This window comes from Delphinus delphis, chromosome 19 (assembly GCF_949987515.2).
Source record: "Delphinus delphis chromosome 19, mDelDel1.2, whole genome shotgun sequence".
Classification (NCBI taxonomy): domain Eukaryota; kingdom Metazoa; phylum Chordata; class Mammalia; order Artiodactyla; family Delphinidae; genus Delphinus; species Delphinus delphis.
The window spans coordinates 24,146,376-24,170,038 of record NC_082701.1 but is presented as its reverse complement, the minus strand read 5'-3'; the positions used below and the strand labels follow the sequence as shown (position 1 = coordinate 24,170,038).

General features: G+C 38.7%; 1 protein-coding gene across 2 annotated transcripts in view; it reads left to right on the top strand.

Moving 5' to 3' along the window:
• The window catches only part of SPOP (speckle type BTB/POZ protein), a 67,922-nt gene that overhangs the window by 32,700 nt on the left and 11,559 nt on the right, over positions 1-23,663 (top strand). For both annotated transcript variants that reach the window (XM_059997508.1, XM_059997507.1), the window contains 4 exons: positions 14,302-14,444; positions 15,070-15,191; positions 17,096-17,247; positions 17,370-17,497. In XM_059997508.1, coding sequence (XP_059853491.1) covers positions 14,367-14,444; positions 15,070-15,191; positions 17,096-17,247; positions 17,370-17,497 — 480 coding nt within the window. In that variant the 5' untranslated portion in view covers positions 14,302-14,366. The remainder of the gene's footprint in view (positions 1-14,301; positions 14,445-15,069; positions 15,192-17,095; positions 17,248-17,369; positions 17,498-23,663) is intronic.

The window sequence follows — 23,663 nt, the reverse complement described above, 5'->3', positions numbered from 1 at the left end:
TCAGTAGTTGTGGCACACGGGCTTAGTTACTCCTCAGCATGTGGGATCTTCCTGGACCAGGGATCGAACCCCTGTCCCCTGCATTGGCAGGGGGATACTTAATCACTGTACCACCAGGGAAGTCCCAATCTTTAGTTTTATTAGATAAGAAAAAACTGTTTTTCAACGTGGTTGTGCTAATATGTCTTCCTACCAGCAGTGTGAAAGTGCTCCTGTTCCTCCCAGTCCTTATCGGTATTGTCAGACTCTAAATTTTGCCAGTCCACTAGGCCTAAAAGTGTTCATTCAAGCAAATTAACTGAGAAACCGAAACCTTAAACACAGTTGGTGTGCAGTAAATAATCTGTTAAATGAATTCGGCCTGACTCTTGCTACTCTAAATCTTCTGATCGTGACTTGTCCTGTTTTAGAGTCAATAGTTCAGTACAGCTTTTGGTGAGGGCTCGTTCCATTACTGACAGTAACTAGACTTGGTTAACCAAAGTAAGAGGAACTTATTTGTACCAGTGTACCAGTTAAAGATAGCATTTACATTTTCAGGAAAAGATTCTGTTTTTGTTTTTGAAATGAAAGCAGCAAAGAGGAGCTAGTAAATTTTTTTAATTTAATTTTTATTGTTAATTCTTTTATTTCCTTGGCTGCGCCTTGTGGCATGTGGGATCTTAGTTCCCCAGCCAGGGATCGAACCCGTGCCCCCAGCACTGGGAGCGTGGTGTCTTAACCACTAGCCACCAAGGAGGTCCCAAGATGCTGTTTTTTAAGAATCACCTACAGTGTATGCAGTACTTCATTTTCCCACAAAAAGGAAGATAGCACCAGAATTTCCTGCCTAGGTTATATTCCTAGAACCCTTGCAACCGCTCTTATCCCTGTTTCTGTTTTGAGTGACTTTGTAGGCTATGGTAGATTATTTAGGTGTTGGGGGGGTGGTGTTTAGCTAAGATGCCTCACCAGTCTTCAACAGCCACCTCAGTGTGGCAGCTGTTTATTAAAACCATAGGATACATGGCTTTGTTTAAACGTATCTTGCTTCAGTGTAATTTACCCAGAGCACTTTTTTTTTCTTTAACATCTTTATTGGAGTATAATTACTTTACAATGTTGTGTTAATTTCTGCTGTATAACAAAGTGAATCAGCTGTATGTATACATGTATCCCATATCCCCTCCCTCTTGAGCCTCCCTCCCACCCTCCCTATCCCACCCCTCTAGGTGGTCACAGAGCACCAAGCTGATCTCCCTGTGCTATGCAGCTGCTTCCCACTAGATATCTATTTTACATTTGGTAGTGTATATACATCAGTGCTACTCTCTCACTTCATCCCAGCTTACCCTTCCCCCTCCCTGTGTCCTCAAGTCCATTCTCTACGTCCATGTCTTGATTCCTGTCCTGCCCCTAGGTTCTTCAGAACCTTTTTTTTTTTAAGATTCTGTATATATGTGTTAGCATATGGTATTTGTTTTTCTCATTCTGACTTCACTCTGTATGACAGACTCTAGGTCCATCCACCTCAGTACAAATAACTTAATTTCATTTCTTTTTATGGCTGAGTAATATTCCATTGTATATATGTGCCTCATCTTCTTTACCCACTCATCTGTTGATGGACACTTAGGTTGCTTCCATGTCCTGGCTATTGTAAATAGTGCTGCAGTGAACATTGTGGTACATGTCTCTTTTTGAATTATGGTTTTCTCAGGGTATATGCCCAGTAGTGGGTTTGCTGGGTCATATGGCAGTTCTATTTTTAGTTTTTTAAGGAACCTCCATACTGTTCTCCATAGTGGCTGTATCAGTTTACATTCCCACCAACAGTGCAGGAGGGTTCCCTTTTCTCCACACCCTCTCCAGCATTTATTGTTTGCAGATTTTTTGATGATGGCCATTCTGACTGGTGTGAGGTGATACCTCATTGTAGTTTTCATTTGCATTTCTCTAACGATTAGTGATGTTGAATGTGTTTGTTGGTAATCTGTATATCTTCTTTGGAGAAATGTCTATTTAGGTCTTCTGCCCATTTTTGGATTGGGTTGTTATTTTGATATTAAGCTGCATGAGCTGCTTATATATTTTGGAGATTAATCCTTTGTCAGTTGCTTCGTTTGCAAATATTTTCTCCCATTCCGAGGGTTGTCTTTTCGTCTTGTTTATGGTTTCCTTTGCTGTGCAAAAGCTTTTAAGTTTCATTAGGTCCTTTTTATTTTTGTTTTTATTTCCATTTCTCTAGGAGGTGGGTCAAAAAGGATCTTGCTGTGATTTATGTCATAGAGTGTTCTGCCTATGTTTTCCTCTAAGAGTTTTATAGTGTCTGGCCTTACATTTAGGTCTTTAATCCATTTTGAGTTTATTTTTGTGTATGGTGTTAGGAAGTGGTTCTAATTTCATTCTTTTACATGTAGCTGTCCAGTTTTCCCAGCACCACTTATTGAAGAGGATGTCTTTTCTCCATTGTACATTCTTGCCTCCTTTATCAAAGACAAGGTAACCATATGTGTGTGGGTTTATCTCTGGGCTTTCTATCCTGTTCCACTGATCTATATTTCTGTTTTTGTGCCAGTACCATATTGTCTTGATTACTGTAGCTTTGTAGTATAGTCTGAAGTCCAGGAGCCTGATTCCTCCAGCTCCATTTTTCTTTCTCAGGATTGCTCTGGCTATTCGGGGTCTTTTGTGTTTCCATACAAATTGTGAAATTTTTTTGTTCTAGTTCTGTGAAAAATGCCATTGGTAATTTGATAGGGATTGAATTAAATCTGTAGGTTGCTTTAGGTAGTAGTATAGTCATTTTCACAATGTTGATTCTTCCAATACAAGAACATGGAATATCTCTCCATCTGTTTATGTCATCTTTAATTTCTTTCTTTAGTGTCTTACAGTTTTCTGCGTACAGGTCTTTTGTCTCCCTAGGTAGGTTTATTCCTAGGTAATTTATTCTTTTTGTTGCAGTGGTAAATGGGAGTGTTTCCTTAATTTCTCTTTCAGATTTTTTGTCATTAGTGTATAGGAATGCAAGAGATTTCTGTGCATTAATTTTGTATCCTGCTACTTTACCAAATTCATTGATTAGCTCTAGTAGTTTTCTAGTTTTCTGGTAGCATCTTTAGGATTCTCTGTGTATAGTATCATGTCATCTGCAAACAGTGACAGTTCTAATTTTTCTTTTCTGATTTGGATTTCTTTTATTTCTTTTTCTTCTCTGATTGCCGTGGCTAAAACGTCCAAAACTATGTTGAATAATAGTGGTGAGAGTGGGCAACCTTGTCTTGTTCCTGATCCTAGAGGAAATGCTTTCAGTTTTTCACCATTGAGAATGATGTTGGCTGTGGGTTTGTCATATACGGCTTTTATTATGTTGAGGTAGGTTCCCTCTATGCCTACTTTCTGGAGAGTTTTTATCATAAATCGGTGTTGAATTTTGTCGAAAGCTTTTTCTGCATCTGTTGAGTTGATCATATGGTTTTTATCCTTCGATTTGTTTATATGGTGTATCACATTGAATGATTTGCATATACTGAAGAATCCTTGCATTCCTGGGATAAACCCCACTTGATCATGGTGTATGATCCTTTTAATGTGTTGTTGGATTCTGTTTGCTAGGCTTTTGTTGAGGATTTTTGCATCTGTGTTCATCAGTGATATTGGCCTGTAGTTTTCTTTTTTGTGTGACATCTTTGTGTGGTTTTGGTATCAGGGTGATGTGATGGTGGCCTTGTAGAATGAGTTTGGGAGTGTTCTTCCCTCTGCTATATTTTGGAAGAGCTTGAGAAGGATAGGTGTTAACTCTTCTCTAAACATTTGATAGGATTTGCCTGTGAAGCCATCTGGTCAACCAAGAGCACTTTTTATAAAGGGTTTTTTTTACATAGAAACTTGATAGTAATTCTTTGAGCATTTTGTGAAGTAGCTGGCAAAAGTGGTCACTCCCCTCTTGTAAATCTTGTAAATATTGACACAGGGCAAGCCACTTATTTCATTTTTGCTGTACTCATAGGCCAGTTCATTAGAGGAATTAGCTTGAATATTTCTGACTTTAATTTCTAAGTATAATCTTTTTGAGAGATGACTAGAAAATAGAGCTCTCAGAACTAGTGATGAGATATAAGAATGGTAATTTTGACTAGTAAATCCTAGCTAATGTATCACCTGCTTTTGTAAGATTTTCCCTTTTCAGAATAGCCTAAGTAAGTAAAGACTTGCATGAGATTCAGAATCTTGTTAAGTCTGATTCATCATCTCTATTTCCAGCAAAGATTTCCTGTTAGACAAGACAAATTAGAGTCTTCCTACTGACTTGGTGAGTTTTTACATAGTTTAATTTTAAATATAGTTTAAGATCATGAGGACAGAAGTGGAATGAAATGCATAGAAATATTTATCATGACTTTAAAAAATGCACATCTTGTAGTGCAATCTACTGTTTCATTTCAGTGCAGATAGTATGCATAGTTGGAAGTCATGTAAGGTGAGCATGTAAGTTTTTTTTAAAATAATGAGGATTACAATCAGTGTTAAAGAAACATTTTTCATAAATGGTTTCAAAAGAGGTTTTATTCTAAATATTCTTTCCTGGAGTAAACAATAGTTATTTATTCAGATCTTCTTTGGTGACTAGTACCTACAGGATAAGGCTTTACACTAATGATGGAGAGGAGAAAAGATGTTTGGATTTACATTTTTTGATATTACATGATATGGAGACTTTAGAGTAAGATTATTTTTCTCCTGAGAAAAGATCTTCAGGGAAATTTGAATTCCAGCTTATAAAAGGAGATACCTTAAAGCAATTCATGGGCTCCCTTTTACTCTACATATAAAAGGAGTTTGATTCTGAGCAGGTTGCCTTTGTGTATGAACCTTAGAGCTCATCTCTCTATGGGGAACTTAGACAGCTGTTTCTACCATTCTGGCTACCATCTTAAAAGTTTTGCTTTGTGGCATGAGATTCTTGCCTCAAATGCTTATGTATGTTTTTACACAGTTTTATTGGGTAAAATAGGTGTTATTGCATTTTAATCTTTTAAATTCTGACAAAAATCATTGGGAGCCAGGAAATTGTGTTAAGACGGACATTCTGTCTAACTTTCCCCTGTTTTGTCTGCCTGTGTGGTTTTACTTTTTCCTTGCGTCACGAATTTTGGAATGAACACTTCGAACTGAGAACTTCCTGCTCATCCTTTGTCCCATTTAATTTAGTTAGAACCTTAACATTAACATAGAAATTGGCTTATTTTTTAATAACTTTGGAAGAAGGGAGAATTTATTTTTTGCGGGTGGTTTCTAGGTAAGGAACATGGGTCCATGTAAACAATCATCAGATTTCTTTACTTAAGACCATACTTAAAGGAGGAGAGTAAAGCATACATATACCTCAATCTCTCTTTCATAGGTAGGGGGAGGTCTGAGTGTCACTCATAAAGGTAAGAGTCTCCAGGGAACACTGAATTCTGTACTGCTAGATAGTATGTAGTAGTAATCGCTGAAGAGGATCGGTTGCCCTTGTAGTAGACCAAATCCTCTGGAGCAGGTGGGTCTTTTCAGCTTCTAAGTTAATGAAGTTATTCCAAATTATATACCTTAAGACCAGTTTAGAATTTATTCTTTGGTATGCCTTCCTTGAGCCCTTTCTGTAGCCAGACTGTGTTAACAAGAAATATTTTTAAATGGCTTGACTGAAACATCGATGGCCAAAGAGAACTGCTTGTTGAATTTGGCTTCTGTAAAGGCCAGAGGATCCTGTGGGGTTATGCAAACTCTGCCTATTTGTTTCATGAAATGACTCTTTTGTTTCTGAATTCCTTGCAAATTAGACATGCTTAAATTGTATTAAGGCCAAGGCATTCATCTGTTTACTATTTGATTTTATAAGGTTCTTCATAATTGTAGCTGAGGGGAGAGAGAAGGTGAAAAACTGTCTCTCATATCTCAAAACAGCTTTGGGAATATAATTATATAATAAAGAGAGTCTTCTTAGCCATAAGGTTTTTTCCCTCTTCTTCCTCTTCCTTCTTCTTTTTTAAAATTCTGTTCCAGCTCTTGTTTTAGAATAAATTTTCTCAACCTAGAGGAGAAGTCTTTGATAACATGTGGGATGTGTTAAAATCTTCATCTTTCCTAGGTTTGCTCTTTGTGGCCCCAGAGATTTTTGCCCAAGCCATTCAGTGGAATCAACACATTATTATAATTTGTGAAAAGAGAGGAGTTGCTGATTGCCTCTGCCTATCTAATTTCATTTCTAAAGGTGTTTTCCTTTGGAACTGAGATCCACTTTGAAGTGAAATAGCCCCTTTATAGTCAGGTTTGTTTGCTGATCTGGATTCATGTCATTCTATTTCAGACATCTCCCAGATGATGCATTTTGAAGGTGATGTGTGGAGAAGCTTAATCCTATGAACCCTATCTGCCTTTTTTTTTTTTTTTTTTAAAGCAGTTAGAGGAGGGTTTTTTTTGTTTCCCTAGCAGGGGGTTAGTAACTCACAACAGCAGCACATCACCTGATGGAAAGAACCCAGACCTTGTGAAACCTGTGCCTGTTGCAGCCATCATGGTTTATGCTGCAGGACCCTCCGTCCAAGTGGAGGCAGGAATTTTTTCCTTCTATGTTGTTATGTAGATGTAGTCATTTGTGCCTAAATTAAAAAGCAAAACAAAAACTCAGTAAGTCTTTTTAAGGTCTAAGGAGATGCAATCCTACAAGTCTGTTGAATGGCACCTACCTCTTTCCAGGACAGACCTCTGCATTTGGAGCAGGGCGTGCTGTCCCTGGACGTATTTTTGGGGTAGGGAATCATGCTAATATGTCCATATCAACAACTCTTACATAATGGATAGTTTTTAGGGGGAGGGAATGATTCCCTAGCCCTTAACTTAAATTGGCAATAAATTTTTCTGCTCTTTGATTTTTTTTTTCCTAACTGGAAAAGTTGCATCCATATTGAGAATTATTCCATATTTTAACCTTTGAGCTGGTTGCTGAGGTCTCTTTGGGGACAAGGACACTTTGTAGTTATTTATAACCTATAGAGAAGGGCAGTAAGGCTGTGAACAGCCAGCACGTGATGAGGTTTGGGAGCCAGTGGGAGCAGTCTGTTGTTTACTCTGCTTTCCACGGCTTGAAATTCTTTCATGTATCTTCTTGTTCCTCTTCATTTTGACTTTGGATGGACTTTACTAGCTGGGGTATTTCTATAAAACTCTTATCTTGTAACACTTAGATTGAGGAGAAGAAGGAAAAATAGCCTTTTTATGTACAAAAGCATGTCTAATCCTCACAGTCATTTCAGAGTCTATGCTTGCCTAAGAGATCTGTAAACTGGGAAAACCTTAAAGGTACTGACATGCATATGTAATACTATACTTGTTTCTGAGTTTTCCTTGTATACAGTAGTTTCTTCTAAGTTTCCCTTATACACAACAGTTGCAAGAACAGTTGAACTCTTAGTTAAATATTTGGCTATGGTAGAAAATACGTTCTGCATCTTAGCCTGGTATAGAAAAAACTTAATGTGTCTATACATGTCTTAAAGGTATGTCTCCCTGTCTCTCTTTATATCTGTACACATGTGTACATGTGTATATATTTAATGTTAATTATTGTTTCTCTACATGTCAGTTTTAAGGGAATCAAACCCTGTGTCAGATATGAAAATTATAGATCAAATCTAAATAAACGCTAAGAATCTGCCTCATTTTTATCAGTATACTGGAATTTTACTGTATAGAATTTAACTTGAAATAACTGAGAGGTCCTCTGTTTCTGACAGCTGCTGTAATGGTTCTTTCAGGATCGACTTATCCTGGAAGATGTGCTTAGATTACTATTGTCTTATGGGGTCAAGAACTTCCCATTTAGCCCTGCACACTTCTCTTTCTCCCAACTTTTCTTGGATTTTTTTTTTTAATCAAAGAAGAATGTAGTTTTGGAATGTATTAAATTAGTTCTTCAAAATAGGAGATCAACTGATAGTTTTCTTTTTAAAATATTTTCTTGTTTTAAGAGTATGCTTGGATTCCTATAGCTGTTACTCATTCAGCAACTCCCAAACTTTAATCTTTTAACTAGAGCTCATTAAGGAAAAATATGATCCCAAAAGACAGTAGTCTAGTTAGTCAACAGCAATTTCATTGAACAAATATTTATTGAGTGCCTATTATGATACCATTTTAGGCACAGGGGGATGCTGTTCTCTCATTGTGCTTAACTTCTAGTGGGAGAGACTGTAGACAAGTGAAAATATAAAAACAAGGTAATTTCAGATAGTGGTATTAAAAAAGAAATTTGAATAGGGTAATGTGATGAAAGAGGCTAGAAGTGGGGACTGCTTCAGATCTGGTGGTCAGGGATGACCTCTCTGAGGATATTACATTTGATAGGACACCTAAATGACAAGAAGGAGCCAGCTGTGAAAAGATCTGAGGGAAGAAAGAGCTTTCCAGGCTGAGGAAAGAGGCTGATGTGTTTGCCAAGTAGAATTAAAGGCCTGAGTGACTAAAGCATGGTGATTGAGAAGGGTAAGTGTTAGATGAGGTCAGGGAGGTACACTGAAGCTTTGGCAGTCATGACAAAAGGTAGATTTTATTTGGATAGGAGTGGAAGTCACTGAAGAATTCCTGTCTTGTTTCTCATAAGGGTCTGACTTATAAGCCGTCTCATAACCAAGAAGAATTCATTGTGAAGTCTGCTAATTCCTTTTAAAATATTTTTATTCATTATTTGAAAAGGTAATATATTCACATGGTTCAAAATTCAATAAGTACAAATGGGAACAGTGGAAATTCTCCTTCCCACCCAAGTACCCAGTTTCCTTCCTTGGAAGTAACCAGTGTCTCTAGAGTCTTGTGTAGCTTTACAGACACAGATATCTTACACACACACATACATACATACATACATACATATGTAAATATTTCTGCCTCTTTAGGTAGAAAGAGCTTCCCCATTCCTTTTTTAAATAGCTTTATTATTACATTGTCTGTATCATAATTTATTTAATCAATCCCTTATTGATGGATTTTCAGGTTATTTCCATGTTTTTGTGATTACACATAGTGCCACATTGAAAACCCTTTTATATTTATCATATTAAATATATTAGTAGGATAAATTTCTAGACATGGAATTGTTGGATCAAAGGGTATATGCATTTCTTATTCATTCTGATATGCATTTCCCTTCATGAAGTTTATAACAATTTATACTCTAATCAGAAATGTTCTCCTTATCCTGGGCAAGTGTTATCAAACATTTTAATTTTTGCCAATTCACTGGGTGAATTAATGTGTGGTTTAATTTGCATTTATGTTTTCACATATTTAAGAACCACTGATACTTACATGTCTGTAAACCATTGGCTGTTCTTTACGCATTTTTCTGTTAGGCTATTGACTTTTTTCTTCTTGATCTTTAGATTCACTCAATTGTAACTCCCTCTGTTAAAGAATTTTTAAAAAATACAATGTTACATGTCAGTTATATCTCAATTTTAAAAAAGCAGTCATCTTTAACTTGTAAATTTTAGGAAACATGAACCTGACATGAGACATGAGACACGATAAACCCTAGTCTTTCCTTTGCTGATTGAAGTCTCTCTTGATTGCCCTTGGTTTCATTTTAAGAAGTGTCTCTAAATTAAAATAAACAGAAAAGAAAAAGAAAAAAGTGCATTTAGTGTTTTGTTAGAGTAGATTGATCTGCAAAAAGTTTACCCATAACAAATATTCAGAAGTCATTCAAACCTTGCAAGAGAGGAAGTCAGTATGACCTGTAATAATCTGTCCTTGGGGTAATGAGAAAGAAGTTATTACCTCCTGGGCTGTATATGATTGAGGACACTGTAACAGAAGAAATACAGACATTCCTTTGAGGTCCCAAAAGTTTCTCAAAAATGAATATACCCAAATCTTTCTATAGTTTTGGGGGGGTTTTTTTGTTTTTTGTTTGTTTTTTTTTTGGTCAAGTCTTTTTGGCATCTTCTGTTTTGGAAAATGCAAACGTCTCTCAAGTTTAAAATAGTTACAACATTGGGATTTTTCCTTACTTGGAAACTGTACCAGGCTTTAAACCAAGAGAAAAAATAGTTACAGGCTTTAAAAAGTCCCTAACAAACCATTCTTTGGCAAGAAACCATGTTCCCAGCCATCTAGTTTGTGCATGTTTGTGTATTATATTAAACAACATGAAATTGTCAGGATTTAATAGAGTGAACAGGAAAATAAATGGTGGTGTATAACAGATATGTTCAGCCTCTGAGTTGTCAGCATACTGGGAAGTTTGCTAAGCCTGGGAAAATAAATTTCTCATTAGAGAACTTGGGCAGTCTTGTTTTAACTTGTTTGAAGCCAGGAACAGTATATTTTGGTGCTAGTTGTCTCCTACAAAGGTTCTCAAACCATGACCCTCAAATAGACCTCCTATTTCCTAAAATTGTTTTTCTGCTGGGCATCTGCGGCAGTTGGCATGAAGTGCTGAAGAGTTCACGTACAGGGAGGCTACTTTGCTTATGAACACTTTGCCCATGGTGCCTGCTGTGAGTGAAATTAATTAGATTTGTGCTGTCCTAGTCGATTTCCCTCCCAGCAGATTGTGTGGTTAGACCTCCTCAGAGTCTAAAGCCGATTCTCCAGTTCTACTGACTGCTGGGTTGGACACTTTTAAAAATTGGAAGAAAGGTTGGTGATATTTTAAAAGAAACCAAAGACTTCTCTACAGAATAAATGAGAAGCAAAAAAGATAGGTAAAAATGGCCAAGACCAAGGTTGTATTTTTTTCCTGGTTGTAATAGTGAACCATGGTTCAGTAGCAGCAGTTAAGCCATTAAAATAAACTGGTTTTTAAACTTGTCTTTTTCTTAGGCTTAGAGAATTCTTAACTTGTTAATTGTTAGATAAATTTGAAGTATTTTTTTAAACTTCAAAAATAAACTCAAATTAGTATTTTATGATCTATCAATATAGAGCTGAGCCTGCACCTCACACCTACAGAGCCAAGTTTTATGCTCTTAACTAACATGTAAAATTCACATCTTCATTCCAACCCGCTCAAAAGATAGTTTTAATTGGGAATTTTGAAAATTCATTCTGGCTCCTACTGGCAGTAATGGTAACTGGGATTTGTAAAACCGCCTAAGGTGCATTTACTCACTACTAGATAAGTAAACAGTTTTGTGAGAATATGTTTTCCATCAAATGCAAGTCTACCTTGATCACAGGTCTCTTTTCTTGATATTATCATGACTCCTGAATTGCACAAACCAGGGAGGCCCAGATTCCATTGCAGTGCTTAGTTTAAGTGAAATAGCACATCATGTATATAAGACTTAATTTCATGTGTGATTACATGGGATGTTTTAACTATAAACACATGTAGGATAGTGTTAAAACCAATGGGGACTCTGGTAATACTGATGGTATTACTCTGTGAGGGTGCAACTATATCTTATTACTCCTCCATGTTTATTAAGTGGCCAGTGAATGTGAGTTGAGTGATTTTTTTTTTTTTTTACCTCTTTCTACGAAGGATTTGAGGCAGTTTCCAGAAATACTTAATATATCAAACAGTAAAATAAATCAGTTCAGGGAATTATAGCAAAGTGAATAACAATGTTAAGAAAATAATAAAGCTATTCGGACTTCCCTGGTGGTGCAGTGGTTAAGAATCTGCCTGCCAATGCAGGGGACACGGGTTCGATCCCTGGTCCGGGAAGATCCCACATGCCTCAGAGCAACTTAGCGCATGTGCCACAACTGCTGAGCCTGTGCTCTAGAGCCCACAAGCCACAGCTACTGAAGCCCACACGCCACAACTACTGAAGCCCCCCCAACTAGAGCCCGTGCTCTGCAACAAGAGAAGCCACCGCAGTGAGAAGCCCACGTGCAGCAACGAAGAGTAGCCCCCGCTCGCCACAACTGGAGAAAGCCCGCACGCAGCAACAGAGACCCAATGCAGCCAAAAAATAATAATATAAAATAATAATAAAGCTATAGTAGAGGGATCATATGAGCCTATATAGAGTATAGCATGTAGAATGAGCATATGAGCCTGTAGTTTCAAGAGATGGGTCAGATTTGTCTCAGGGCTTCCTAGCAGCCAAGCAAAGAGAGCAGCATTATCAGATATAGATTCATATTGTCTGTCCATAGCTGAAAACACACCAGGTGTTCAGGAAAGAAATTTCTCCCTTGTATATTGTAAACCAGACAATGTATGATATGATGGAGTAAGTACATCCTTACACTATTCCCACAATTAATAAAATATATTTTATTGTATTTAAGGTGTTTTTTTTATCATTTTTGATCATTTTTAAAATCTTTATTGAATTTGTTACAGTATTGTTTCTGTTTTATGTTTTGATTTTTTGGCCGAGAGGCATGTGGTTGGTATCTTAGCTCCCTGACCAAGGATCAAACCCACACCCTCTGCATTGGAAGGTGAAATCTGACCCACTGGACCACCAGGGAAGTCCCAATAAAATATATTTTAAAGATAAAGCAGAACAGTACAAAGGTAGTATATACTAAAATAGCTCTCATCCCAAACTAAAAGACATTTGTCATATTTGCCTCAGGTCATCCTAATTTTTAAACAAACATGAGAGATCAACTTGAAATGTCTTACATTCTTTTCCCAGCTTCATTCTTCATCCTTGCTCTCCCATCAGGAATCTGATACATAGCTTGTCAATGATTTTTTTCACTTCTGCTGTATGCATATATCTGTAAGTAATATATAAATCTTAAATTTGCATAAATAGTGTACTGCACATGACATTCCAAAACTTGCTTTTTTTCATTAGTGTCGTGTTAGATCTCACTCATCTCCATGGTGCTGTAGATGTAGTTCATTACTTCTAAATCCTGAAGTAGTTTTTCATTGTATGGAAATAACCCAATTTAGTTATCTGTTTCCCGCCTAATGGATTTTTAGTTTGTTTGTCTACAGACAAACTGCCACATTGAACGACCTTGTCTATGTCTTCTTGTGCCCGTGTGCAGTTTTTCTAGGACAGTGGTTCTCAAAGTATTCCAGGGCATATCAGGGTCACCTGGGAACTTGTTAGAAATGGAAATTCTTGGGCCCAACCTCTGAATCAAAAACTCTGGGGGGCAGGGCCCAGCAATCTGTTTAGCAAGTGATCCCGATGCACCTAAAGTTTGAGAACCACTACTTTAGCACATATATAGTTAAAAGTAGAACTACTAAGACTTAACGTATAAGTAGGTTAAACATTACTAGATATGGCAAATTCCTACCCTAAATATACTTAATAATTTACAGTCTCACCAGCAGTGTATGAGAGTTCCTATAGCTCCATACTGTGGAACAGAGGAACAGAGAAAGCGAGAAGAATCTGGAAAATCAGATACCAGTGAAGTGTAAGTGGAGAGAGATCTCTAATGATACAGAGAAAGGAAAACATCTAAGAAAGGGATAAATGTTGCCCTTACAGAGAGCAGCCAGCAATGGGTTGATAAATAGAAGACTATTCATTTTTAAAAAATTTATTTTGGGCTGTTTTGGGTCTTCGTTGCTGCACATGGGCTCTCTCTAGTTGTGGTGAGTGGGTGCTACTCTTCGTTGCTGCACGTGGGCTTCTCACTGCGGTGGCTTCTCTTGTTGCAGAGCACGGGCTCTAGGTGCGTGGGCTTCAGTAGTTGTGGCGTGCGGGCTTCAGTAGTTGTGGCTTGCGGGCTCTAGAGCGCAGGCTCAGTAGTTGTGGTGCATGGGCTTAGTTGCTCTGAGGCATGTGGGATCTTCCCGGACCAGGGCTTGAACCCGTGTCCCCTGCATTGGCAGGCGGATTCTTAACCACTGCGCCACAAGGGAAGCCCAGAAGACTATTTATTCTTAATAATAAGTTTGCACTGAAGTGTAGGAGAAGATGAGACAGTATTTGGAAAGATAACAAAGTAATTTTCCTTTAGGAGTGAAGTATTTGTACCCTCAAGGGAAGGAGCCCACGTACAGTGGTAAAGCTGTATGTGGTGTTCACCATGCTGTCTCCTCTTTAGGTAGCCTTTTCATGGATGTACTTTAAGTACCCTTTGAGTACACTCATTTGGTAAGATAATATTAAATAGTATTGTGCAGAAGATTAAAATAGGGTGATATCATTGTGATGAGACTGCTTTAGGTTAGGTGATCTTCTCTGAGGTTAACATTGAATGCTAAGAAGCCATTTGAATGATAAGGGTAGAGAATTCCAGGCAGGAGGCAAAGTTTCCAGTCTCTGGAAGGTCAAATGGAAACAGTAGGATAGTATACCATTAATCTAATAAAATTCTCTTGCTTCTTGCATCATCCAGGGTGAAGAGGAACAGAAGTCTTTGTCCCCTGACTTTGGAAATCTTGTTTAACCTTCAAACTGGCGATGTCAAGGGTTCCAAGTCCTCCACCTCCGGCAGAAATGTCGAGTGGCCCAGTAGCTGAGAGCTGGTGTTACACACAGGTAGGTGCTTCTTGGGAGGATTTTGGGGGACGAAAGGAATCAGATTTCTTTTCTACGTTGGCTTTCCTGCTTTCTCTGGGTCATACCTGCCAAATAGTTAGATAAAGTACTTGTCAGCTTTCCATGCCTTGGTTTTCCACGGGGAATCTGAATGCCCTAGGCATTCACGGGAGCTTGAAAGGGGAATCTTTGAAACTGGATCTGCTGCCTACATCCACCTTGATGGAAGTGTATTCCTCTGTTGGGGAATTTAGGGGGAAACCAGGTTTGAGATTGCAACCCCAGGCAGTGGTATCAGCATCTAAATCATCAAACAACTGCTCTGAGCAGAGGTTCATTTTAGGTGTGGCTTAATCACCTGCTTTCCCAACCTTGTCCATGTTTTTCTCACTTTCCGTCTAGTGTTTCTCAGAAGCTGAGAAAAGTTATGAAAGCAGTTGGTCACCGTGAGATTTCTTAAAATGTAGATGAGAGACAGAAAAGGCTGAGCCTCCATGCTGGCCAAACAGTGCTGTCTTCCTCTGGGATTATGCAGAGGGAGGGAGGGGGAAAATTATCTGATCTCCAGCCTGTTTTTCAGGTTGCCCACTTCCTATTTAATTGCTTCCTGGTTTTCTATCAACAGATCAAAGTAGTGAAATTCTCCTACATGTGGACCATCAATAACTTTAGCTTTTGCCGGGAGGAAATGGGTGAAGTCATTAAAAGTTCAACCTTTTCATCAGGAGCCAATGATAAACTGAAATGGTGAGGAAGACTACATTTAGCTATACAAATTTTTCTATAAGTTGCCTGTTTTGCTTGGCTTCACAGGATACTGACCGGAGTGGAAGATCCTTGATGGCAGGGACTTTGTTTTGTTCTTAATGTATTCCCTGGTGTCTGATACATAACAGATGCTCACTGTATATTTGTTGAATTAATTCAATGAGTATATCAGGGGATCAGCAAACTCACATGGCTGTAGGGTAATGTAAATGTGTAAAGAGAGCCAGTGTTGTAAATAACGTCCATACGTGGTATGAGTGTTGACCACTTGGCAAACTAGTGAATGTCCTTCTAAAAGAAGTGGTGGCTTCTCAGCTCCAGCTGACTAGAGGCATGTGTGAATAAGGGCTGACCAGCCCTATTTTCTGATTTTTCAAGAAAAGCAAGAGATCTAGATTTTAATGTAATATCTCTTGACTTTTAGATTGCCTGTTTTTAAACAACAAAGGAGATTTATTTACTTATGTACCTGGAATGCCCATGGTGTAGGATGTCTTTGAAGGTAATTTGATCCAGCAGCCAGCCCAATGGTTAGATTAAGGACCCCATCGCTCTCTGCTCTGCCCTGCTCTCCACACTGTTTGACATTTCAAGCTTAGCTTCCCTTGTGGTTGAAGGGTGACTGGCGGTAGCAATGAGCATCACCCGCTACCATCCCACAAGTGCTTTGAACTTGCTCTGAACTGTGTGGCCAAGAATGCACTGATTGGTTTAGGTCTAGGTTCCCTCAGTTGATCCCTGTGGCAAGGGGAATAGGATCTGGAAGTGGGGGTCAGTCCTATCCAAACCATGTGTTCTCTTTAGGAGGGGCAGGCAGTTATGGATACAACCATATGCTCTCTACAAAGACCAGAACACATATCTGTGAACCACCATTTTTGACCTCTGATATCCCACTGAAAAGTTTTAACAACTCTCCTTTCGTTTAGTCCTTTTTGGCCATGTACATAAGCAGTGTACTACTAGGTGCTGAGAGAAGGCTTATTCTTAGGCATTGTATTTAAATCCGCATCTTTAGCACAATTGTGTAGTGATCTGTGTGGCATATGCACTTCCTGGAGAAGCACTGAATTGGGCCACCTGTTTGAGAGAGGTGCTATAACACTGGCAAGGCCTAAGGATACATATGGCCTGTGTATTATATGTGGTAGAAGCCGTGTTTGAACCACATGCAGTTCAGCTAATGACATTTACAACTTAACTGAGTTGAACCTATTCTGTCTGAATTTTGTTTTGATCCATTGGTAACATATTGGCATCTCTAACTCTGTTTAGAAGTCTGGCTTAGAACTCTACCCTGTGTAATGGGAGTTTACTTTTGTCTGTGCTTCCTCCATGCTGCCTCCTTTATTTTAATCTTAGAATATTATTGCCAGATTGATAAAATATCTATAAAAGATTATTTACTACTAACATATTCCTCTAGAATTCTTTTTCTCTCCCAAGGTGATATTGAAAGGCTCACTGACTTTTTTTTCCTGGTTTCACTGCAATCCCAGCAAAATAAGGGGCTGCTTTTCCTGAGATTGAGGATTAGAATAGATTGAGCCTAGGCTGAATTTTAAAATATTTTAGGGGAATAAAGACTGATTTGGGAGATTATGAGGAAAGAGGAAGAGATGCAGGGGATGTGTTGTCAGATCCTAGGATGCCCCTTTATTGTTTACTTTTTAAAAGGTGCCTCAGGTTGCTCTAGAAAAGTGATTTCCAAGTAGTCATTCGCTGAATCAGAATCTCCTCTATGGGGCCTGGGTTTTTTTTTGTTTGTCTTTTTTGTTTTTTTAACATCTCCCTCTCGATTTGAATGTTCTAGTTCCCTCCTGTCCTTTCATGAGCCTACAAACATGGACGCTTTCGACATTTTTTTTTTCTGTTTTGGGTAGGTGTTTGCGGGTAAACCCAAAAGGGCTAGATGAAGAGAGCAAAGATTACCTGTCACTTTACCTGTTACTGGTCAGCTGTCCAAAGAGTGAAGTTCGAGCAAAATTCAAATTCTCCATCCTGAATGCCAAGGGAGAAGAAACCAAAGCTATGGGTAAATGTTACCTTTGTTCGACTCTTTATTTTCACATATGGCAACTTTATACATTGACAAATTGTGGGTTTGATACGGTTTTTTGAGTAATCCTAAATATAACTTTTTTTTTTTCACTCCAGAGAGTCAACGGGCATATAGGTTTGTGCAAGGCAAAGACTGGGGATTCAAAAAATTCATCCGTAGAGATTTTCTCTTGGATGAGGCCAATGGGCTTCTCCCTGACGACAAGCTTACCCTCTTCTGTGAGGTGAGTCCTTTTACCCTGCTGTGAGAGTAGCAATCCCCAGACCTGATGGGTATCAGTAGACATAATTGTATTGTATCAAGGATGGTGAGTGAGAAAAATCCCCAAGTGGAGTGGTGCTGCACAAATGCGATTTGTGTGACTGACTGAAAAGCTGTGCCGTGATTTCAAGGTTGTTGGGCATCTCAGCTTTCCACCTGTTACTTTCTTAAAAACAAAGGTTGTGCACTATCTTGGTATGTGTGATTTTTTAGCTGCTTGCGTCAGAATTCTGGCTTTTTCCTTGTGGATTTTTTCAGAAAGCATTTGGAAGGACTGTTAACTTTAAGCTGAGGAGAAGGACCAGCAACTAGATATGTAAACGTATTTGTTCCTTGAGCTTTCTGGCTCCTCCTTGAGTATGAAGTCCACGTGTGTTTGATAGAGCACTTTCCTTTTCTGCTTTTCGAACTAAATGACTCTTACCGGTTGTTGAGTGTCTCCAGTTTGTCTTGCTGGTAATTGTGAAATAGGAAGGTGAGAACCATTTTTTCTAGAGTGAAGGTTAAAAAGGTTAAAGCTCTCTAACTCATAGTTAGCTAAGAGAGTTATCTGTAGTCAGTTAGGAGAGTCCTTCTCTCCCCAACGACCTAAAGAGCCTTTTTCAGGTTTATAGGAGAAGCCTTGAAGTAAAATTCCCAAACTGAGAGTGAGTTGAAAAATGGTTTCTTTAATGAGTATATACAAATTGGTCATTTCATGCTGTTAATACATATATAAATACTCATAAGCTCACAGTGTAAGAAATGAATAAAACCTCCAGTCAGCTGGGATGTTGGCATTCCCTGTACATCGTATGGTCAAGGAGCTGCTTCCTGAGCAACACCACTTTATGAAAATGACCACTGTGCCTTCATGGGGAAGGTGCAGGCAAGTTCCCCAACTAGCAGTGTGCTCTGTCAAATAATAGGCATATCACCGCCTGCACAGTAGGAAACGTGTCTCTTAGGAACCTTGCCCCTTTGTAGACGAGGCCTGGCCAGCAGTAGCCAGCTTCTTTTCCAAGTCACAGCTCATTGAATATTTCCACGGAATAGTTGCTGATGATTAGGAAATTTGGGAGCTATAGTTTATTAAAATATCACACTGAATACATAAAGTATAGTTTGCATAATAACTACCTTTTCTCCTTTTTAATTGCTAAGTAAAAGAAGGAAATACTAGAGTGATGGCGTCTGTAAAAATACATAAAATTTTGCAGTTGTTTTTTGTCTGATGGACTTGGAATTTGAATTCTACATAAATCCAAGTAGTTGTAGATCATACTCAGTTGCCCAAGTGGAGAAATGAGAACAATTAGGTGGTTTTATGTCATGTTGGATGTTACATAAACAAACCATCAATTTAATATTCACCCACCTTAGAGATCCTATATTTCAGAAAAAAATTAAAAGAGTGGAAAACTCTAATTTCTGTTGGAAATGAAAGCCAATTTTTGAACTGCTCTCTGAAGGAAGAGAAATCGCCTCTACATAATGCATCTGGTGCTTTAGGCAACACCAAAACCTTTACTGTAGCATTTTCAAGTCCACAGTGGGTCCAGCCTTGTCTTACATGCTTCCCCTCTATACCATCACCAGATCCATTCCATCTGCTCCAGCCCTTGTATTGACATTCTTGATTTGGAAACCAGTTGGCCTGCCCTCACTTGGCAATCTCTCATCCTGTAGTTAAGTCCGAGGTGCACTCTCTCTTTGCTTCCCCATATGAAATTCTCTTAGGAGAAATCCTGTGGTTAAGTTTAGAAATGCCTTACTGACTTAGAAGGGAAGTGAGATGACACTTTGGAAATGAGGAGATGTTGAACAGGGAAACGTCTGTTGAGTTCTGCTGATGCCATCGGTTTCTTACCATCGGACCAGGTGTGCCATCTGTTCCTCTCACACTTCTCTGTTGGCCACAGGTGCTGAGTGTTGCTTCTTGTTCTTGGGCTTGTGCCTAGTGAGACTCGTTTCTGTTCCAAGGCTCTCTGTGGACTTAGTAGCATTCAGCATTGCAAGACAGTTGCGTGGGGGGTGTGTTTTGAATGTGTGGGTTTTAAAAATGTCTGCAGCTCATCTAAGTTCTTAGTGCATTTCAGAGCTGGATCGTCCTTTGGTGCAAATTCTATCCTTCTGACCTGTGCTACTTCTATCAATAGAATATTTATAAACAAATTTATTTTGTTCATATTTATTTATTATTGGTTTAGTTAGTATTTTGTTATAATTTAGAGGCCTTTATGAAGTTGATGTCCACATACAAATTTAGGTTATGAGTACTCCACTGTTCCATTCCTTACTCGGTCTTTGGCCCAGGCACTTCTGTCCTGTCCTGATGTAAGTAATAAGTACAGTTGTTTTGTGGATATTTTTGGTCTGTTCCCAGAGGCCACAAGAGGGAATCCGAAGGCGAAAGACTGAGAATCACACATTTGTGTGTTTGGGTTGTATTTCAGTGGTAAAACCATTAATGAAACTCTGAAAAATGCCGACTGAGTAGTCTTGTTTGTAATGTGCTGCACTGGGTTCACTTTTGATTCTCGGTGATCTTTCTGTCTGACTATTAGGAAGTATGGCAGTTCTTCCAAGTTGATGTTGCTTAGTTAACGCATTCCCTTAATTGTCTCTTATCACAATCCTTTGAGCTAGGTTCGTTCTTTTCTCTTCATTTCATGTTACTGGGGAGAGAAGCAGTGCCTAAGGAGGTCAGGTAAGTTTACTAACATTGTGCAGCAAATTAGTGTCAGGGCTATGTCAGCTCTCCATTTTCCATCTCTAGTCTGCTGTGCTACACTAAGTGAAACTGAATGCCATTTACCCAAGGAAACATGGGCTCTACCAAGTTTTCTTTTGGTAATGAAAGAGAGAATCGTGAAAGCTTTACACTTTTAATTTTCTCTGTAACAATTTGGACCACAGAAAATCTACTTGAAATGTTTCAGCTTCTATTGATCTTCTTTCCACTTATTTATATTGAAAACAAGTAGCTGTTAGCAATAAATATACATGTATTCCACCGTCAATGTATATGCCTCTGACAGGTAGAAGATTCCAGTGCCTCTTTGTAATGTTGCAATTAAAGTTGAAATATTAAATACCATATGAAATATGAAATACCAAATATGAAATATCTCAATACTAGTTAACTCTTCTTTTTTTTTTTTTTTTTTTTTTGGTACGCGGGCCTCTCACTGTTGTGGCCTCTCCCGTTGTGGAGCACAGGCTCCGGCCGCGCAGGCTCAGCAGCCATGGCTCACGGGCCCAGCCGCTCCGCGGCATGTGGGATCTTCCTGGACTGGGGCACGAACCCGTTTCCCCTGCATCGGCAGGCGGACTCTCAACCACTGCGCCACGAGGGAAGCCCCTAGTTAACTCTTAAAACATCTCTTTCCTTATCAAACACAGAATATCCGTTCAAAGCCTGGGAATATGTATTTTTGCCAAATTTTAAATATGTGGGTCTACTAATTTTTCTTTTTATCATTTTTAAATGGATTATTTGTATATATTAGTTGAACTTATGAAAATGCTAATAATATTTGATCTTGACCTACAAAACTGGTGATTAAATATGTATTATCATTATAGGTTATAAAACATGATAATGTAGTAAACCTACCACCCAACCCAGCAACATCACCAATAACTGAGAACTATATATGCTTCTCCCCTGTCCCTTAGACCTGTTGTCTCCCTACTCAGATGATGATAATAAATAGCGCTTTTGAATTGTTTATCATTCCCTTGTTCATTATTTGCATGCCTGAACAATATATTGTTTAGGTTCACTTGTTTTTGAGCTTTATGAAAATGGTGTCAGGATGTATGTAGTCATCTAGGACTTGCTGTTTTCATATTATGTTTCTAAAATTTATTTATATCGTGAATGTAACTATAATTCTTGATTTTTAGTGCTGTACAGTAGTTTGCTGTGTATTCACACGACAGTTGATTGTTTATTCATTCTCTTGCTGATGGACATTTATTTATTTATTTTTAATATTTATCTAGTTGGCTGCTTTGGGTCTTAGTTGCGGTGCATGGGCTTCTCTAGTTGTGGTGCGTGGGCTTCTCTAGTTGTGGCGCACGGGCTCAGTAGTTGCAGCACATAGGCTCTCTAGTTTAGCGTGTGGGCTCCAGAGTGTGCAGGATCAGTAGTTGCGGCCTGTGGGCTTAGTCGCCCTGTGGCATGCAGGATCTTAGCTGCCTGACCAGGGATCGAACCCACGTCCCTTGCATTGGAAGGCGGATTCTTAACCACTGGACCGCCAGGGAAGTCCCCTGATGGACATTTAGTTTGTTGCTAGTCTTTTGATTAGGAATAGTGCTGCTGCTATAAACAATCTATATGCTGTCTGTTTATTTTTTCTTGATTGTTTTAATTATACAGAAATTAAAAATATATTTCAGTGGTTTTACCTTGACATTCTATGTTTAGACAAAGTAAACAAGAAATGGCACAATCTTTTATGAAATTTTATGTCTTTTATGAAATTTTCTTTTTTAAGAAAAGGAATTGACTTTAAAAGTGAGGCCCTTTTACAACTTGAAATTTAGAGGGTTATAGAGCCTTCCTGAGACATTTTCATGCAGTCATTTCTAAGACATAAATGTCACAGTCACGTCATCTTCACAGCTGCAATTTTGAATGAGTCTCCGTAGTCAACTTTATAGGCATTAAAAAAAAATCTTTAGTTTTTCTCAAAATGGTATCATTTTAGCATCATCATTTGCAGAGGAAAACAATCCCTTTCTAAGTTAAAAGTTTGGGCTCTGAAGACTCATTTGTGTATGCCATTTAAAATTTATTTTTAATTAAGCGTATTTAATGTTGGTAAGAGGTGCCAGACATTCAGAGCTCTGGAGACTCCAGGCATCCATATATCTGCAGAACAAGTCTGGCTCAGACAGTAAAGGTACATTCTCCTTCCTGCTGTGTTCCTGTCTGTGTCTGAAGAGAGGAATTGCCCCAGTGAGAGGAGTCACAGTCTTTGGGCCGCACTCATTACCAAGTGCACGTGCAACCAGCACAGAGTCCACTGGTCACCACAGTTTGCAAATCAGCTTGGCTCTTGCCAGTTCATTTTACCCAGTCTAGTAGATTGCCATCAAGTGTTAATGACTTTGGGCTCCTGTCAGCGTGGTTTAATTCAAGCTTAGGAACCCAGTGCCAAAAGCGCTCTCCATTCCCTTCATTGGCCATCCCAAGCGATTCCTGCCTTTCCCTATGAGGAAGTTGGATTTAATTGGTCTTTTCCTTGGTGCTTTGTTTGTTTGTTTTTAAATCAGCAGTATTTTGAAGCTAAAGCTGGAAGTAGGCTACTTCTACTTTCGGTGTTAATATTATATCAAAGAAGTAAGGGTGTTAATATGAGAAAGTTGCTGAACCAAATTAGAGATCTTACATGGGACGATCTCTGTGGAGTGGTTTGTGTTGGGTCCTGGGCTATTAAAATAATGTTATACTCTGGCTCTGATAAATGTGGTACTGATGCTAAGCACATTCATAGTTCATTAGCTTGGTTGCTTCATTGCCCAAGACCGTAACAGCCAGCTTTAAACAAATGAATAAACTTCTTGACCTGATAGTAAGTATCTCACTCCTACGCAGAAGGGACTACAGGTCACTTGGATGGGGCATTAACTTTGCCTCTGGGTTTATGACTGCATTTAAGGAAGGGATGACTTGCCTCTTGAAGGTTAAAAGAAATTTGGGTCATTTAGGATGCTCCTCAGCTGTCTTTCTCATCTAACTCATAGGAATAGCAAGAGTGGGGAGCTGATTCTCAGGGTTTGTGAATTCTGCTTTCATTTGAACATTTCTAGCCTAATGTGATACAGGAGAGGACGCATAGCCAGGGTTGTCAGGCGGAAGACTGATCTGTTCGGTCTCATCTTCAGTTTGGTCATTTACATTTATTTTATGATGTTATATGGTTTATAAATCCTTGTATTTTGTATCCTGACAAACTTATGTGAGCTTCATTGATCCATCTAGAAGTCACCAGGGTTTTTCTCTAGACTGAACAGTTAATTCAACTGGTTAAACCATGCTGCTGCTGAAGCCAAGCGGCAAGTTGGATTCCTCTATAAACCCGTTGTCGTCATTGTGTTGCACGGCTGTAAGTGCATGCCCAGGTGGAGCCAGT